Source organism: Centruroides vittatus, unplaced genomic scaffold (genome assembly GCF_030686945.1).
Source record: "Centruroides vittatus isolate TY-2023 unplaced genomic scaffold, ASM3068694v2 contig_392, whole genome shotgun sequence".
Taxonomy (NCBI): Eukaryota; Metazoa; Arthropoda; class Arachnida; order Scorpiones; family Buthidae; genus Centruroides; species Centruroides vittatus.
In genome coordinates, this window is record NW_027122208.1 from 928,191 (window position 1) to 948,709 (window position 20,519).

General features: G+C 30.2%; 2 protein-coding genes and 1 long non-coding RNA gene across 4 annotated transcripts in view; 1 reads left to right on the top strand and 2 right to left on the bottom strand.

Moving 5' to 3' along the window:
- Swt1 (Swt1 RNA endoribonuclease) overlaps positions 1–20,519 on the top strand; it is a 275,536-nt gene that overhangs the window by 233,080 nt on the left and 21,937 nt on the right. The gene's annotated exons all lie outside the window — the stretch shown is intronic.
- LOC136975991 (alpha-aspartyl dipeptidase) overlaps positions 1–20,519 on the bottom strand; it is a 170,361-nt gene that overhangs the window by 141,993 nt on the left and 7,849 nt on the right. For both annotated transcript variants that reach the window (XM_067271192.1, XM_067271191.1), the window contains exons 4-7: positions 19,045–19,124; positions 12,553–12,726; positions 12,408–12,467; positions 8,525–8,607 (exon numbers count right to left, since the gene is read on the bottom strand). In XM_067271192.1, the coding sequence (XP_067127293.1) occupies positions 8,525–8,607; positions 12,408–12,467; positions 12,553–12,726; positions 19,045–19,124 (397 nt within the window). The remainder of the gene's footprint in view (positions 1–8,524; positions 8,608–12,407; positions 12,468–12,552; positions 12,727–19,044; positions 19,125–20,519) is intronic.
- LOC136976001 (uncharacterized) lies at positions 502–883 on the bottom strand. The gene is made up of 2 exons (XR_010880860.1): positions 807–883; positions 502–712 (listed from the first exon to the last, which is right to left on the bottom strand). It is a non-coding gene; the product is annotated as an uncharacterized lncRNA (long non-coding RNA).

Sequence of the window (20,519 nt, forward strand, 5' to 3'; positions counted from 1 at the left end):
GCAAACCCAGATGCATTGTAAATAATCCCATCATGCTTAACAACATACATAACCAAGTGAGTATGACGTATTTCTGCTCGCCTTTCGAGTTCGCTTGATGGGTCTAACTCGAGACTACCGATTATGTGAGTCATAGTAACACGAGTGAGTTCAATGACATCAATTCGAGTACAACACGAAAAACTCAAGACTAAGGGCCATGAATAGTGTATTTATGCTCCTCGATATTCGTAAACAGAAGAAAACGTTTAACAATTGAACAATTAATTGCTGGTTTAATGGTAATTGCTTATTTTAATTATATACCAGTAGTATCGTGGTGATTGTATATATATATATATATAAAATTGAAAAATAATTAAATAATAATATTTCTGTGTAATTAACCAAATATGGAGGTTACTCTGAAAGTTTTGCAATATAAGAAAACCAAATGAATTAAAGTGTTAATTTTTTTAGTAATAAACTTCATATTCATATGACACATTATGCATAAACAAATTTCATCAATCTCCATTTAAAATTTATTTTGTATACTAGTACTTTCTATATATTAACAGGACTTATTATACTGGAAATTATGGATGCAGATATTTAGTCTTACAGATCAAAAATAAATAATGTTCTTTATTTAGTTCACCCGAACACATACGCTTTAAACACGTGTTTCGGACTCGTCCGTCCCTCCTCGGCAGGCTTTAAACGACACTTTCTACAATTAACAATAAAACATTTCTCGGTACAATCATAACTAAAATTAGTTAAAAACACAAACATTTCCCGACAATAAATTTAAAAATTCTTACAATTTCTGTATTTCCGATCTTCTCTACATTTCCACTTAAACTTCGATTCACAGCAACCGTACAATTTTACACATTCCTAATTTTTATACATTAAAATCAGTTTAAAACAATAAATTTAATTATTATCTAAAATATTATTATTTCAATTAACTTACTTCTTTTTGTTTATTCGTTTCTACTTAATTTCTATTCTAATACGTTCCCATCACATCTTTTATACCTCTTCCTCCCCCTTCTTATAATGCTTAACCATGATTGGTGGATCTCTCTACCATTGTTGTTATTCATTTTATTAGTTTGCCTAATTATATTTAAATGCTCGTATAGTTGTCTTTTATAATTGTTTTTTTTTTCCTTTTTCCTGATTTTTACCGTATTTAGATCAATTGCACAACCTTCTGTATTACAATGGTCAGCTACTGCCGAATTTGCATAGTTTCCTTTGATTGCTCTGATACGTTCACTTAATCTTATTTTTAATTTTCTTTTTTGTTTCTCCTATATATGTTTTCTTTGGATTACAATTACAATCAAATGAATATACTATTCCTTTCTCCTCTGTTATATCATATGGTTAATGTTACCTTAGGTTCCGAGATGGCGACCGGGGAAATTTTTCCCTACGTTGGAGACTGCGACGGGGAAAAAATTTTTCCCTCGATTCAAGATGGCCGCGTTTCCGGCCGCCATCTTGAATTTCTCTGCAGACTCCGCGGACGTTAACCGAAATAACAAAAAAAAAAAAAGAATTTTTTTACTCACTTTTCGATGGTGGTTGCCTACTTCTTCCTACTTTTTTTTCCCTTTCCGATCCATTCTTTTTTCGGTTTTGCCAGCTTGGATACTTTCCTTTTCTCTTGGTGCGGCTCTTTTCTTCCCTGTTCTTTTCGATTCGGCTGCTCTTTTATTGGTCGATTGGCGTTTCCCTCTGTTCGATTTATTACTACTTGGCCATATAAACGACAGAATGCAACCCCAAGAAATGTGGCCAAATTTACTTTTAAATGTTCCTTCAAAGGCAGAAGTCTTCGTTCCGCACTTACTACATCGCAAGAAACAGCTTTCTCTATTACTCCGATGATATAATTTGCATTTAGAATCGCACGGAATGCAAACGGACTCGGTCGGCTGTATGCCTAATTTTACAGCAAATTTCGGAAATTTCAATGCGTTATCGATACGGGGAGGCAAACCTAGCTCCAAAAAGTCGTCTTCCATTAACTTGTAGAAATCACGGGTGGTGCAACTCGACCGAAATTCGTCGTTGAAACTCAAATCGGCAAAACTACTCATTATCGAATAATTGGCAATAAACTAAACGCGGGGAGGTGGTGAGGAAAAAAAATGAAATATCGTAACCAGAAAAAAAAACAGCAATTATTCCAATACGCAATTCGTCGCAACACTGCAGTAAACGATTCCAACTGGAAACTAGTCGATTTGCATAAAATTGCATTGAAATGAACAGAAATCACGTCACAGATCGAGCATTTGCATATTCGTTCGTAACACCACTACGAATTTCCCGCCGATATTACTCTCGCACGACGTCACGAAAAGGCTCCCTCTACCGTCGCAAATTTACACACGACCGTCGCCGTTTCGAGGTTACAGGATACTCGGCAACGTCGATCTCAGGGTCGAAACCGAACGGGGAAAAATTCTCAACGGCGTCGACGTCACGACTCTAGGGAAAAAATTTTTCCCCGCCGCAGTCGCCAAGATAGGGAAAATTTCTCCACCGCCGCCATCTCGGAACCTAAGGTAACATTAACCCATTTTAATTATTTCTTCTTCTTGTTTTTGTGTTTCTATTTCGCTTGTTCTTTGCCTTATTTTATTCGGTTAATGTTACCTTAGGATCCAAAATGGCGGCGGTGGGAATTTTTTCCCTACTTCGGAGACTACTACGGGGAAAAAAATTTTCCCTAGAGTCGTGACGTCGACGCCGTTGAGAATTTTTCCCTCGTTCGGTTTCGACCCTGCGTTCGACGTGGCCGAGTTTCCTGTAACCTCGAAACGGACGGTAGTGTGTATTTGCGACGGTAGAGGGAGCTTTTTCGTAGCGTCGTGCGAGAGTAAAATCGGCGGGAAATACGTAGGGGTGTTACGAACGAATATGCAAATGCATGATCTACGACGTGATTCTGTTCCTTTCCGGGCAATTTTATGCAAATCGACTAGTTTCCAGTTGGAATCGTTTGCTGTAGTGTTGCGACGAATTGCGTATTGGAATAATTGCTGTTTTATTTCGTTACGATATTTCATTCTCGCACAATTTATTATCGGTAAACGTATAGTTTATTTGCAATTGTTCGATAATGAGTAGTTTTGCAGATTTGAGTTGCAACGACGAATTTTGGTCGAAATGCACCACCCGTGATTTCTCCATGTTAATTGAAGACGACTTTTTGGAACCAGGTTTGCCTCCCAGTATCGATAACGCATTGAAATTTGCTGTAAAATTAGGCATACAGCCGACCGAGTCCGTTTGCATTCATTGCGATTCTTTATGCAAATTATACTATCGGAGTAATAGAGAAAGCTGTTTCTTGCGATGTAGTAAGTGCGGAACGAAGACCTCTGCCTTTGATGGAACATTTAAAAGTAAATTTGGCCACATTTCTTGGAGTTGCATTCTGTCGTTTATATGGCACTAACTATGTCTGGAATGTACGGCGACGACCTCGGCGATTGCGGCGGGCAAATCCAGAAAAACGGGAGTCGATTGGTCCAATCACATACGGTTGGTATTGCTTATAGCTTTGAGTAATTTGACATCGTTTAAAAAAGGAGTGCCGAATAAAACGGTGGAAATCGACGAGACCGTAATATGTAAAAGAAAGTACGAGAAAGGGCGTATATTTAAAAATACGTTCGGAAAGGAAAAAAAGATAGGAAGAAGCAGGCAACCACCATCGAAAAGTGAGTAAAAAAATTCTTTTTTTTTATTGTTTATTTCGGTTAATATCCGCGGAGTGTGCAGAGAAATTCAAGATGGCGGCCGGAAACGCAGCCATCTTGAATCGAGGGAAAATTTTTTTCCCCGTCGCAGTCTCCAACGTAGGGAAAAATTTCCCCCGCCGCCATTTTGGATCCTAGGGTAACATTAACCTTTTATTCATATACATTTTAAATATATTATATTTCATACTGACCGGAATCACAGATTTATAATTAATTATTTTGGGTATTTGTATTGGTTTAACATATTTCTTGTAAATTAATCTACTATTTTTTCTTTCTATTGTTATATCTAAATAGTTTATACTATTCTGTTTTTCTTTTTCTAATTCAAATTTGATATTCTCTTTTATCTTATTGGTCTTATTTATAATTATATTTTCATTTGTTTTCGTTTTATCAAAAATTATTATGCAATCGTCCACATACCTGCTGTAAAATTCGATACCTTCTATATTTTTGGTCTTTTCATCTATTTGTATCGTTGTTATTTCGGCCAATTTTGGACCTATACGTGTACCCGTAGGTATTCCTTCTGTTTAGGTGTAGAATTTCTTATCGAACCGAAAGTAGTTATTTTTAATTATAATTAGGCACAATTTAATTATCCAATCTGGTGTATTTATTTTTCTTAAATTATTTTCTATATCTTCTATTGTTGTAAACATGTATCCTAGCATAACATCAAGTGATATTAACTTCATATTTTCATTAATTGTTATACTTTTTAATCTATTTAATAAGTCATCCACATTTTTTATACTATACCGAGAAACTTCTAATAAATTTAATTTATCCTTTAAATATTTTCCTAAATTATAATATACGTAATTTTTAACATCTATTAAAGGTTTATACTTAATAGGATTTTTGTGTGTTTTTACCCCGATGTTAAATTTCGGTGTTCTGTTATCTTCTCTTTTTATGTAGTTGATGTCGTCTTGTTACATACTGTTGTATTTTTAAATTTTTTAAATTCCTTTTCTAATGATTTTATTAGACCATTTACTGGATCTTTGTTGAGCTGTTTGTAACTTCCTTCTTGGATTAATTCCTTAATGACTTTATTTTTCTTTTCTTTTTCCATAATTATTATTTGTTTGGTTTTATCCCCTCGAAGTGTTTCTAAATTATTTTGTGTTAAAAACAATTTCACATTATTTAAATTTCTCTTAAAATTTTTAATCTTATTTTTCATTTTTTTATTTAATTTCTTATTTTTAATTATATTTTGTATACCTGTTCTTATTTGCACTCTTTCTTCTTCTAAAAACTTCCATAATAAGTGTTCTGTAAAGACTGCAATGTCTTCAATTTTCAATATTTCCAGTCCATTATAGTCTAATTCTTGATTTAATGTTCTTCTGACAGGTTCTGGTATCTTTACATCTGTCACGTTTAATATTAATTTTCTTTCGTATTCTTCTTTTTCTTTTAAGGTTGGATATCCTATTTTTTTAACCAATTTGTTATATTTATTTAAGAAAAACTTACTGGAAGAGTCCTTCTGTTCTTGTTTCTGTGTGTCTGTTCTGTTGAAACAAGAAGTGAAAATTCTGGCTTCATTATTTCTTTTGTTTTTCCTTCGTAATTTCTTTACTTTGTATTTTTTGTAATTTATATTAGATTTTATTATTAATTAATTTATTTTTTCTACATCATGTCGTAAATTTTTGCTGATACTCACTGGTAAACTCAACGTTGGTAATTTTATGGCTTCTATTTTACATTTCTGTAAATACCATATTTCTGTTTTTAAATTTGTTATTTCTTCAGCTGTATTCCCCATTCTCTGTGGTCTTCAATTTTCCAGAAATTTGGCTATAGATTATTAAATAACGTAGTGTAACGTAATAAGTGATGGGAACGTATTAGAATAGAAATTAAGTAGAAATGAATAAACGAAAAGAAGTAAGTTAATTGAAATAATAATATTTTAGATAATAGTTAAATTTATTGTTTTAAACTGATTTTAATGTATAAAAATTAGGAATGTGTAAAATTGTACGGTTGCTGTGAATCGAAGTTTAAGTGGAAATGTAGAGAAGATCGGAAATACAGAAATTGTAAGAATTTTTAAATTTATTGTCGGGGAAATGTTTGTGTTTTTAACTAATTTTAGTTATGATTGTACCGAGAAATGTTTTATTGTTAATTGTAGAAAGTGTCGTTTAAAGCCTGCCGAGGAGGGACGGACGAGTCCGAAACACGTGTTTAAAGCGTATGTGTTCGGGTGAACTAAATAAAGAACATTATTTATTTTTGATCTGTAAGACTAAATATCTGCATCCATAATTTCCAGTATAATAAGTCCTGTTAATATATAGAAAGTACTAGTATACAAAATAAATTTTAAATAGAGTTAAAAAAGACATAAAGGCATAATAATTAAAATTCATCAATCTCCCTTAATCTATATGAGACAGGCTCTCTTTCTAATAAAACAATGGAACTTACTAGAGAATCACTTCATGCAATGATTTACTATGGTTTTTGTGATAGACTGAATGACAAAGACTGTTATGAACGATTGAAATTGGCTTTTGGGGAAGATGCTCCATCTTTGGTAGTGTTCAGGTGATACAAAAAATTTCAGGTATTTCTTTCCATGATGAACAATTTGAAGGGTGACCACGAATAGCAATGACTCCTAAAAATGTAACTGCTATGTATGATTGCAGACATTTGCATAAGGAGTTACAGTTAAAAAAAAGTAGTGTCTTGATGAGTTGACAGATTTCCAAGTCAGAATGTGTCAGAATCTCTAAGAAAATTCTGAAAATGTTAAACCAAGGTGAACACCAGATTATTTTCAAGATTGTCACAGGTGATGAGACATACATACCATTTTATGACTGTCTCACATGTCAAGAAAGTCAGATATGGATCCACAAAGATGATCCAATTCCAACAACTGTGAAAAGGCATAGAGCAATAAAAAAAGTCATGTTTGCTGTTTTTTCAATAACACTGATCTGGCAAAAGCAGTTAAGTTTGATGAACAGAAGACAGTAACAGCTAATTGGTACACTACAGTTTGTCTAATTAGAATTCTGGAGTCACTGAAAATTTGAGGTCAAATTTTGCATCATGATAATCCTTCATCACACACTGTCAAGAAGGCTGTTGATTTCCTTCAAACTAACAATATAAGAATCATTCAACATCCACCATATTCACCAGATTTAACATTGTGTGACTTCTGGCTATTTTTTAATTTCAAAAAACATTTGAGGAGTTGCAAATTTAACACTGAGGATGAAATTGAAGCTTCCTTAATAGAGTATTTTGATAGCATTCCAGAAAATGAGTGGTGTTGTGCTTTTGATCTTTGGAAGGAGCAATTACATAAGTACATTGAAGATAAATAAAAAATATTTTGTTTCGGCCTTATAGTATTCCTGTGTTGCGAAACTTTCAGAGTCGCCCTCGTAATAATACATTACTGATTATAAATAATTTTCAATTAATAAATTTCATGTGTTCAAAAATATTATAATATATTATATTTTTTCCAGCATTTCAATAATCTCTGAAAACAAATTTATTTTTATATAACAACATAATTTAGCATTTTTTTAAATTTTGTAACAAACAGAAATTCTAAAAAAATATAAATTTCATAAGTGCTTAGCAATTATTATTATTATTTTTGTTAGCATTATTAATTTTATGAAGAAAACAAATTGTTAGGATCTTAGGTGTAAGGATCTCTAATTGCAAAATTCCCATTTAATCTCACAAAGAACTACAAGTTGGTTGGTTATAACAGTCAAGAGTGGACTCTGGTCATGTCCTGCTTGTTCAACTGATCCAAACAAAAGACATCCACAAATCTCTCACCCACACATAGGTGTAATCTGATCGAACCCCTGGTCGTTAGGTGTTCACAGGTGCAAAAACAACCAATCCAACACAAATGCACAGGTTAAAATTTTGGATCCTTACCAGTAAATAAATTGGTTTTGGAAAAAGCATATCAGTAATATTTCTTTGGAAATATATATTTATACTAACTGTTACCCGCGACTTCGCACGTGCGGATTTTGCAAGCAAACATCATTTATATTCAGTATTTCAACAACCATAGTAATTGTTATATAACACCTACCACTGAGAATAATGAGAATTGCCAAGAATCAAACAAACCATTTTCAATTTGATCAATTTTCTGGAACGTTTACAATTGTTCTATAATCAAACCAATATGCAATAACAAATTCGAATTTAAAACGGTTCGAACATTTGGTTAAAAAATCAAAATATATAAAAATATTTATAACAATGTCTGAAATGTTATCAATTTAACACACCTAAATACTCAATGAAAACTAAACATAGTTGAAAACAAAAAAAATCTCATCTAAAATAGTACAGTAGAAGCTGTTCTTCAGGTTAAGCCTTAATCCTCTCCCTCTCCTCTCCCTCCGCAAGGGAATTTCGAAAAATCCCTTCTTAGTGTGCGTTTTCACAACATACCCTAACTGTGTACCAAATTTCACCTCTTTAGGTTCAGTGGTTTGCTCTGAGTGATGATGAATCAGTCAGTCAGTCAGTCAGGACAAGTAATTTTATATATTTAGATTATTTATTTCATTGGAAGACACCATTGCAATAAATAACATTTATTTAAAAACATACATTCACATTCTTGATAAATAAACTGGATTTTAAAAATATTTAAGAGATCACTCTGCAGTATTAAAAATTTCAATAAATATTCTATAAGTATTCAAGTAATGTGAAATATTCACCTGACAAATAACCTGGCTCCTGATAATCCATTAATTTCAGTCCTTTCCTCACATACAAGCAAATAACATCCTTCTCTTAAACCCTGAAATTTTATTAAAAATAGAAATTGCAAAAACAATTGAGAGAGATTATTTTTAGGTTTTCATTCTAATTTTTGATAAAATTAAAAGTTTTTTAAGCGATAAACAACAAATGTTCTGAACAAAATAAGGTATGTCAAGATTATGTTAACACCTCCAAATTTTGCATCATGGCATTAATTACTATTTTCAATTGTTTTCTATGTGAATTGATAACAACAGACAAGAAGTTGAGACCTTACAAAAATAAAATTCCACATTTAATAAATGTTTTTCTGTTTAACTGTTATCATAATTTTGCCATACTCTGTATTTATGAAATTTATAACACGAAATGAAGAAAACAATAAAAGCTTATAACTAATATTAATAAAAGAATAAAAGTTTATGATCTATATTAAATTCTTTTATATAAGAAAACAAATTCTATATACAGTATAATCTCTGAATAGCAGACACCGTTGTGACTGAGAAGTTTGTCTGGTATTCAGAGGTACTGGCAGCTATACTGTATCTTAACCTGGTCATCATATACTGAAGAATACAATGGATTATAAAAAACATCAAATTTGCATTAGGAATGTGAATATACCAAAAAATATATGTAGCACATATAATAAAAATATATATACAATATATTATACATTTTTTCAGTTGTAAAAATCTTGTTTTAATTGAATCTCATTCAAATGTCAAGTTACAATGGCAATTTGCTATCCACTTCAACATGGGAAATATGTTCGGAATTGTGACATTTATAATGTCGTTTATGATCTAACCAACTAATAAAAACCAATACGGGGATTTGTCTGCTTTGTAGTTATCAAGTAGGTGTAACTTTTCGAACATTTTTGCTTTCTTCGGTAACTGATTTATTAAAAATTACACTTTAGCCACCACAAAGCTGTTAAAATTTTTATAACAACAGTGTTTGTTTGGTGAAAATTCAAAGGTCGTGTTATGAAGGAGAATTTGCCAACCGTTTTAAAGGGTGGGAAGATATTCAGTTTTCTTGCATTTATGACATCATTTATGATCTTAAGTTTCTGTATCATCACTACTGTACTACAGTTCTTGTCAAATGAATAAATAACTTCAGAAAAATTTATTATTTTCATAAGCTTAATTCCAACAATAAGACAGAAGTTTAATAACATTAATATGCATAATGATAAATGGTGATTGACAACTTAACCAGATTAAACTTCTCTAACAGATAAAGAATATTGCTTTACTTTTTACAACCTGCCCTCCTTCCCTATTCCTATTTTAAGCCAGTCTTTATTAGACACCTACAATCAAACTTTGTTGTCTAAAAGAGTATTTGAACCAATTCTTTGTTTTTGTTTTAAAATATTTCAAATGTAATTAATTCTTTCAGAATTTTGAAGGTGGGACATTTTCTTAAGATTAAATAATGGATGCCGTCATCCATAACCAATGTGTTCACTATTTAAAGTTAAATATAATAGATTATATATAAACTATTACTTTACTCAAAAATTTAAAAAACTTCAGTTTTATAATTAAATTATATACAAGAACAGTAAAACATTTTGCTTTATGAATAGTTTTTCAAATATGCTTTTATGAAATAGATTTACCTTTAAAATTAAAAACTTTATATTACATTTAATATTTGAACAAGAAATTCACTATTATATTTCTAAAACCTAAATATCAAATTTTAGCATTGTACTAAACAACATTTCTGAATAAATCAAATTTTGATCATACAAATAAACTTGGGTCAGTACAATATCCTTTTTTAATATTCCAACTAGAATCAGATGGTTAACAACATTTGTATGGTCAAAATTTGATTTATTCAACAATTTCATCCTTGGAACTTTGTTAATCATCTAGATATGCAAATTACAAAGCTTTCCTAATTTTCCACCAGAGGTTTACAGATGGATATAAATACAACTCATTGGTGTACCTGATTGATATTATGAAGAATTTTAATACCGTGTTGTTGACGTCGAATCCTCCAAGAAACGGCTGGTGTCAATTGTATATTGTATGTATGTTTTTTAATGTCGTTTGTTGGTTTTTAAGTTGTTAACCATGTGACTCTAGTTGGAACATTAAAAAAGGATTTTGTACTGACCCAAGTTTACTTGTATGGCCAAAATTTGATTTATTCAACAATTTTATCCTTGGAACTTTGTTAAACATTTCTGAATTTCCAACAGTCCATTATTATTGGTGATTGATTAAATGACTTTAATACTATGCTCTTGATAGGCAGAAAAATACATAATTTGGCTATTTATGCAGTAAACAAATCATAAACTGTGCTAATATATTAATGGAGGTTGAAGACCAACATTTTTTGGGCAATGCTATAAGATAAATAATAGATTAATGAATTCAGTATTTACAAAATACAGTATTCATTAATTATCATAATCATTATTCATTAATTAGTTCATAGAAGAGAGATCAACATTCATTAATTTGTAGTTAACTTAAAGACAGAATCATAAGAAACATCTTATATTGCATGCTTGTTAAAAAGTATCCTCATAAACAATCTAAGATTTATAAAGAAGAATTGCAAACATTGTAGTGACTGTGAAAAATCCTAGAAATTTCCAAAAGTGGATAGTTTGTTGTTTGCTGTCATCTTGGATGAAGTGACAAAGATGCAGATGGAAATGCCAGATGTTATGCAAATGGAAAGATGATATGTTTGAACAAGTTTAGAGAGATTGTAGTAATTTAATAGATTCAGGAGATAGTAGTAAAGGAGATGAGTACTGAAGTTCACAGGCTTCAAAATCAGCAGAAAAAAGACAAAATGAAGAAAATGTGAAGAGTGGAAGAGGAGAAAGGCAGAAGAAGGAAAGGAATAAAAATAGAGTAGATTAGACATTTTGGGATCAATTTTGAAACAACATGGGAGATTGAAAAAGATGTAATAAACCAAATCCAAATAAAATGATACAACTGAAGAGAAGTAGTGCAATACTCTGCGATTGCTGAATACTATTGAAACTCAAGGAAAATGCTATAAGATAATCATCAAGCTAGTAATGCCATATGAAACATAATGCTAAGCAGTAAAAAAACAACAAGAAAACAGAAATGTTGAAAATATTAAGTAGAATGCATAGAGTAACAGATTCAAAACAGAATAAATACGTAAGTGGTAATTTGGATATGATTAAAATCAACATGATAATGTAAGAAACACAAACTTACATAAACATGTTGCTGTATTTGATGCATTCTAAAACAAAAAGGATAGAGGCATGCAGGGTCACTAAATCAATTGAGCAAGAAGCCCATGGAGAATCAGAATCAAAAAGATTGACTCTCATTCTCCACGATATCTGAGAAAAACTTAAGACAATGACAACCAATAAACAAATGTTATGCACTCTACATGCTGATCTATTGTAAGGTATATGAAAAATATACCTTACTTTTACATGAAAATTCATATGTACTCATATGAATTTTCATATGATTTTTCTTACATACCTTTCATATATGTCTTTCTAATACATTATACAGTTATGCTATTGAATGTGCTTAATGAAGCAAAAGTAAAACATGCTAAACTTAAAACTATTTATCACATAACATTTGATTACTCTTGTCAGTCATTAATTTCTACATTAAGACAAAATAATGGATTAAGAAAAAGAATAGACTAAATCAATCTTCTCCAATATTTTAAAATTGTTTTATCTCTATAATACAATCATTATACATTATATATTTTAATTTTATAGAAACAACAATAAGTAGCATTAAATGTATAAACATTTAAAACAAAAAAACAACTTACTAAAACAGCGGGTGTTTCTGGAATAGCGTGATATTCTTTAATTCGTGTTTCTCGAGTCTCCTATTAAACACAGTATTTTAAACACAGTATTAAAAATTCAAACTGAAAAGCATTTCAGAAATTTAAAATAATAAAATATTCTTACTCCAGCATATTTGCTATTTGGATCAGCATCAATAAAATGTGGATTAATATTAAATGGAACCAAACATAAGGCATTAAAAGAAGGAGGATAAACTATAGGCATGTCATTTGTTGTGCATATACTGCAAGTTGCTACATTAGTTCCAGCACTTGCACCCATGTAAGGAATACCATCCTATAATTAAAAAACTTTTATATTCCAAAATATCTGTAATATTAAATGAATATAAATATGTCATACGAATTTACATACTAAAATAAGAAATAAATTATATTATTTTCATAAAACATTAAAACTATTCATTCAAATAACAAGTAATATAAAAAAAAAAACTTTTTAAAGTCAATTCCTACTTAGGTCAACAAAGAAAAATTTTATTTTAGTTACTTTTTATTAAATAATTACAATTAATATAAATATGTATATACATATGACAAAATCACAATATTAAGTAGCAAAATAGAAATCGGAATTGAACCGAAAGCATAAAATTTCTTCAATTTTATTTTTTGAGAAAAATCCTTCATTCTAACCACTAAGCCACAACTGCTAACTCACTCTCAAAAATCATTTGGATAAAACGTCTACTTAAAGCAAAAAATTTATCAAAAAATTATTGATTTTTGCAAGAATTGAACTCGCATTCTTCACCTTCGCGTGAAAAATACTGAAATTCTTGCATTTTACCGATCGAGCTACTGCCTGTTGATTTCAATTTTCATTACAAACTGCTAAAACTCTATTTAAAGTATTAATAATTAGGTTAATGTTATCTGTGGTATCGAAGATGGCGACGGGGAAATTTATTAATTTGCATAATGCGACAGATAGTACGGGTACGCCCCTAACGTTTAGACCACTCGGTATTCTACTTCGAGATTATCCATTGTTGATCCGCTTCCAGATTATCGCTCAAGAATCTGATTCGAGATTACCAGAAATGCAGATCTCGAACGTAGGGGAATAAAATTTCCTCATCGCCTTCTAGTATCTAGGGAAAAAATTCCCCATTGCCATCTTCGATACCACAGGTAATATTAACCAATAATTAAATTTAATTAATGAATTAATATTTGAAAAAACTGTATTAACATCAAGTGTCATCCACTACAAGTTTAAAAAAATGTATTTGAACTTGAGTGGATGAATAAAAAGTATTTTTAACAATTGAAAATTTGAACAAGATAATAATAATAATAATAATAATAATAATATATATATATATATATATATAGGGAGTGTGTGAACTAATAGTAGGAATTTAAAAAAGACAATGAAAATTAACTTTCACAAATCATTTTGATAAAGCAAAAAACTTTGCACAATAACTCAAAATGTTTGTTTTTTAGATGAAAATGCATTCAAGTATGAATTTGCCTTATAAAAAGGAATTTAGAGATTTAAAAGAGCAAACTGTATGAAAATCAAGGATGGCTGTATCTTAATAATTCTTTAAATTATATTAAAACAATAATTACAACATATATTAAAAGGAAAGAATTTTTTGTATGTTATAATAAAAAAAATGAATATATTTTTGTTAACTTACAATAAAAATACTTATATGCCAATCATCATCATCATCAGTAAAATTATACATTTAAAATAGATCAAATTCTATAACTAAATATTTTGTTTATAATAAATATACACTATTGGATTCATTTAATATCATTCTATTAGTTTAAATTTTAAAATAAAGAAATTTATATTAAATGAAAATCATTGAAATTTCTAATTTGCTTATGAAAAAAATCAAAATGAAAGTGAGGTTCATTTTTTTAAATGATAGAAATTTGTACTCTAAAATAATTTCATAAAAATTAAGATTTGTTTTTGATTGCTCTATTTCTAAATGATTTATACCAGTGATTCTCAACCTTAGCTCCGCAACCCCCCCAAATAGTAAATATAAATAAAATTAATATTTCGTGATCCCCAAAGGAATAATAACAGTAAGCCTTACTATTACTAATTAAATTTTGACTGTAATTATAAATGTAAACTTTTCTAAATATTATATAATCACATTGCACTAATTTTATACATTAAGGAAATACTGACAGTATAAAAAATGTAATACTATTCATATTATTTTATGTCGCTGCATTTATAGCAATGGGTATGAACATGCATGTATGACGTGTACATACACGAGCAATTTACAAGTTCCAACTGATGTCTACTAGCTCTTTGTAATTTGATCTTCTATAATACTTGCTGTGAGAGCATGTTTGAACATGCATATGGATGCATTTGAACAAGTCATGCTGTCACTAGTATAAAAGAGGCACTGGTGATTGCACCACTTCGGTTAAGTTTCGAATGCAAAGCGTGCTTCTGGTGTGCTTTTATTTTAATGTACGGTCAACCGTAAAACTGAATTATTTTTTTTTTTAAATTTTTAATGTGAAATGGATAAATTTGTAAAAAAACGAAGTAAGCCATCTACATCCAGTGAATCGGTTGTACAATGACAGTTATTTAAATTACGGTTTCACCTCATTGGATAAAAAGTCATAGTGTGTTGTTTGCTTTCAAATTCTCTCCAATGAAAGCACAAAGCCATCAAAATTAGTTTGGAAACTAAACATCCGGCTCATAAAAAAACAAACCCTTGGAATTTTTTGAAAGAAAATTACATACCTTGAGAAATCAACAAACTTCTATTTACAAGTTAAGCCATACTGATAAAAGTGTACTCGAAGCATCTTATCTAGTAGCATTAAGAGTAGCTAAGATGTCCAAACCCTATACAATCGCCAAAAACCTCATATTGCCTGCTGCAATTGATACGGTCAGTGTTTTAATAGGTGCAGAAGAAGCAAAAAAATTGAAAAACATTCTGCTTTCTAACGACACAATATCGAGGTGAATCGATGACGTGGTTGCCGATCAGATAATTCAGTGAGTAAGTTAGAGTGAATTTTTTAGTATTCAATTTGATGAATCAACAGACGTAGCAAACATGTCTCAGTTCTTATGTTTTGTGAGGTATGAATGCGATAGGGACACATCAATTGAAGAAAATATGTTGTTTTGCAAAACAGTACCGGGTCATGCAACGGGACAATTTCTTTTTGATGTTTTTTATGAAGCTACGAGAAACTATACTAACGTAGATTGGACAAAATGTATTGCAGTATGTATTGATGGTGCAAAGGCGATAACAGGAAAGAACAATGGATTAATGAAAATATTAAGAGATCGTCGTATACTAAGGGCGGAATGGACGCACTGCTTCCTTCGCAGACATGCTCGTCACAAAAAATATGCCAGAAAATCTCAATCAAATTCTTTGTGAAGCTATAAAGTTGGTTAATTTTATTAAACACTAACCATTACAGAACAGGCTGTTTGCTAAACTATGTGATGAAATGGGCAAAAATAAAAAATCTCTTCTTTTCCATACAAAAGTTAGATGGTTATCGTGAGGGAAAGTGTTTAACCCGAGTATTGGAATTGTAAGATGAATTAATAATATTTTTCCAGGATAAACAAATGCCATTCTCATTGTTTTTACAGAATAATGAGTGTATATTGTTGTTGGCTTACTTAGCTGATGTATTTTCGCATTTAAACGACTCTAATGTGAATTTACGAGGACGTGATAAAAAAATTTTATTAATGACAGACAAAGTTCATGCGTTCATTAAGAAGCTTGATATCTGGATTATTCACCTTCAAAGCAAAAATTTGGATATGTTCCCACTCACTTTGGATTATATTGAGAAAAATTTGAATGAACAAGACACTATTATTCACCACAGTTTGGACTGCATGATGCATTTGCATGAGCTAAAAACTCAGTTGACGGAGTATTTCCCGGAAGATAAAAATGATTTCTCGAAGAGATGGGTACTGTATGCGTTTAGTGAAAATGTTGTTGCTGCTGCTAAGTTACCAGTTGAGATTCACGACCAGCTCATCGAAATGTCTGCCAACAAAGCACTACAACTGCAATTTACATCTGAAGATGTAAATACATTTTGGCTCGCTCATCAACATGAATATGAAAATTTAGTCACAGAAGCATTGAAAATATTAATCCCTTTCATCATGTCTTATCTCTGTGAAAAGGGTTTTTCGTCTATGGTTGTGCTAAAAACTAAATACAGGAATAGTCTATTATCACTCAAAAACAATTTGCTTTTGTGTGTTTCTAATGTAGATCCACATACGGAGAAAATTTTAAATGAAAAACAAACGTAACCATTACATTAATTTCTTTTCTTTACATGTGTACTTATTGTAAGTAAAATGTTTTTAAATTTATAATAAATGATTTTTTCTCATAAAATTATTTCATTATTGTTTTGTGACTCACCCTTTAATATCATCACGACCCCTAGATTGAGAAATGCTGATTTACACAATTCTACTTCCCAAAGACAAAAGGCTGTATGTCCAAAAAATTGAAAATCAAGTTGAGCATTTGATGGTCTTTACTAATTTGTATCCTTTATTGATATAACCCAATATCTAGTATGAAGAACATTCTGCAATTTATTGCAGAATGTTTGTTAATACTAACATATAAGGTGCATCTGCCAAATAAGGCCCATCTTTCTTTTTATAAAGAAAATGCTGACATTTCCGCAAGATTTTTAATGTTTTTGAAAGCAGCTAGATCAAAAACTATATCAGATGAAGAAGAATATTCCACCGTGTTTGATGCAATTGAAGTGTGAACATCGGCAGAACCTGTTATTCTTACTATTTCATGGTAATTTGATAAATGTTCTTCATCTTTCAGTACATGAACATGTTATATATCATATTAGGGTATGTGATGAGTAAAATAAGGTATAGATACTGATATTTTCCAGTTAATGTGCATTTATTTATCTGTTAGTAAAACACTGTTAGAAAGTGCAGGTTAACAAGAGCTCTAAATAAGGTTCATTAATTTTCTTGCAAGCGTTTTGTTATTATAAGCCCCATAAACACATTCTGTAAGATACAGTAATGAATATAATAATAATAATCATCCTGACGTTGCTGGAAGAAAGGCTCAGAGTATGAACCTGGGTAGGGCAGCAAAGATCAATAGATGTGTTGTTCTCCATAAACAGCAAAATGTGTATGCCAGAAAAGAAGAAAAAAGAATGCATCTTGCAGCACCTGAACACAGTGAAAATGTGTCTATTGTGTTGTGTGGAAAGGCATTGAGTCATGTCATACTGTCTATGATTATTTTTAAAGGGAAAAGATTAAATCCTGAATGGAAGGATAATGTTCCACCTGGCAGAGAGGTTGAAATGACTGAGAAAGGATCAATGACCACAGCAACTTTCATCAATTTGATCTGTGATAGATCTTGCAGCTAGATCTAGTGGCAAACAAACAATGAGAAAAGAAGCTGGTTCTGTCATTTATGCAGATAAGATCAAATTTCTGGCATGAGACCATGTGTACAGTGTTCAAGATATGTTCTTGAAGAGTGCATTGGACTTATGGCTAAAGACAAAATATCCAGTTTTCTTTGTGATGTTTAAGTTACTTCTTGTATTTTATTGGGTTAAATACATTTATTGTAATTTAATTAGGTCTTACTTTTTACTTTAATTAATAAATTATTTCTTTACATATGAGCCTTATTTGAGACTATTAATGGTCTTATTTGGAACCTCCTGTTTCAAAAAAGACCCATTACATAACTGTTGAAAAATGTATTATTACAGAAGAGTTTTCAAATGATGCTAACTTTAATTTCAATTTCCACAAGTACACATCTTACAGTATGTTGCAGTACAACTTTCAGACTTTTCCTCTAATATTGAAAATACAAAACATCTTAAAATGTTAGGTGACCCTTATTTGGTGAATGTACTTTACTAATTATTATAGAACATCAATACTAACATTGTAATAATAAATTACAGTATAAGAGTCTCTAGCCCCTAAGCTTCCTATATCTGGTCTAGATTTTATTGGTGTATGGTCCCTGTAAATCACACTTCTCCTGATAACAATCAAGTCATGCCAGTTATCTATCTGACTCTGTTCTTGAGAAAATTTGAATTAAAATTACCTGACTTTTGTTCTGGACCAGAAGTCTGTACACATGTCCCTTGATTAACGCAGTTAATTAATCCTCAATGTTACCACGTTTATCAAAATCAAGTAAATCAAATACATTATCTATGTTAAGTAAAGACAGCTGGTAAAGCTGTGTTAATTACAACTTCTGCTGCATATATAAAGGCATTGCTGCAATTAATTTCGTGCATTAATAAAATCCCATGTTAAGCAAGGAATACCTCCATATAGTTAATTAGGGCCTCTAGCCCTAAGCTTTCCATATCTGGTCTTAATTTTCATCTATTGTACTCCATTCTCTAGAATCTATCTCTCCCTTCTTAATAAAGGACAGCCAGACAGATGGAACAGTGGAAATGTATAGGTCTGCAATTTGAAAATTGCAGCCCAATTAACTAACTACTAAATTAAACCAATATTACAAAATTACTGAAAGAAACTTTACAATACCTTCAGAACTCTGTTTTGAATTGCCTCAATCAAATCATTTTCATATAAAGTTTTAAGTAACAGAAAAGTATTTCCACCACCTAAATCATAAAAATTTAACAGTAAAAATTACTATTACATAAATATGTTTAAAGATTTATATTGAAATTATATTAAATTTATTAATGTAGTTATAAAGTTCTTATATTATAATTAAAAATTTATTTTTTAAAGTAAGAAATGTTTATATACAGCTATTAATTTTATTTTCAAATTAAATAATTATAGATGTTTTTATTCACCATTGGAAGGTTTAAACAAACAAATTTTTAAAGCAGGCCTGGCAAACCCAAAGTGTTTCGCGGGAAATTTTGATCACACGTAACATTACGGTGGGCCACAATTTAGGCAAACATGCTTTTAAAAAAGTAAAACAAATACAAAATGAATAAGATTTTATTGTTATACCAAGAGTTCATACTCACACTTGTGCATTATAACAATGACACATGCAAATTTTCATTAATTTAATTGTTTTGGTATACACATAATGGAAAACAAAAGTTTTAATAGCTATATGATATCACTTAGCGGGGCCATACAATTTAACATGATGGGACGTGGGTTGGCCAGGTCTGTTTTAGAATAACTGTTTGAAAATATTTTACCACTTTGTTTGTTCAAAGAATCTGATAAATAACTTCATTAGTTCCAGAAATATTAACTACTGTATGTAACTGTTTTTGTTTTGAAATTTAACTGGAAAATTTATTAAAATTTACTGCAAGGGCTAAACAAAATACTACTATCAATAATTAAATAAAAAATTATTAAAATTTTCATGAAGATACTCAAAAACAAAGAATTAAATTCTCTTATAAATATATAGTAAAATCTTCATAAAATTATCTCATTTTTCTTTGAAATAGTTATAAAAATTAATAATATGTTCATAACTTCAAAAAACTTTAAAAAAAACATTTTTAAAAAAATGAAAAACAATTTTGTTTATTCTGGGTTTTCATTTCTAAATATTTAGATACATATTCAAAAAGAAAAAAAACAATCTAATGTAAAGCAAATTCTCTCTTGCTAAATGTATTTTTAATTATAGCTTAAGAATGAAAACTTTTAAAAGTGCATTTGAAACGGTGACTAAAAATTTAAAATATTCTCTTACTTTATTTCATAGAGACGAAACTGAATTACATCCAAATGGGATTACAGCTCTCTATGATAGATGGTTACTGATTTATGACAATTTTTGTTTATCAAAATGTCAGATATTTTTGTGTTTTTGACCTCCATCAAAATTCTGTATAAAAAAACTACAGTTCCAGAAATTATAAAAATTGGACTTTATAGAGAAAGTCCTGTTGATAAATTTTAAAATATTTATAACATTGAAAATGTTTAATTTTCTAAGCCTTATGATTTAAAACATCAAATAAATGATATACTGTAATACAAATGGAATTTGAATTAAATCATCAGAT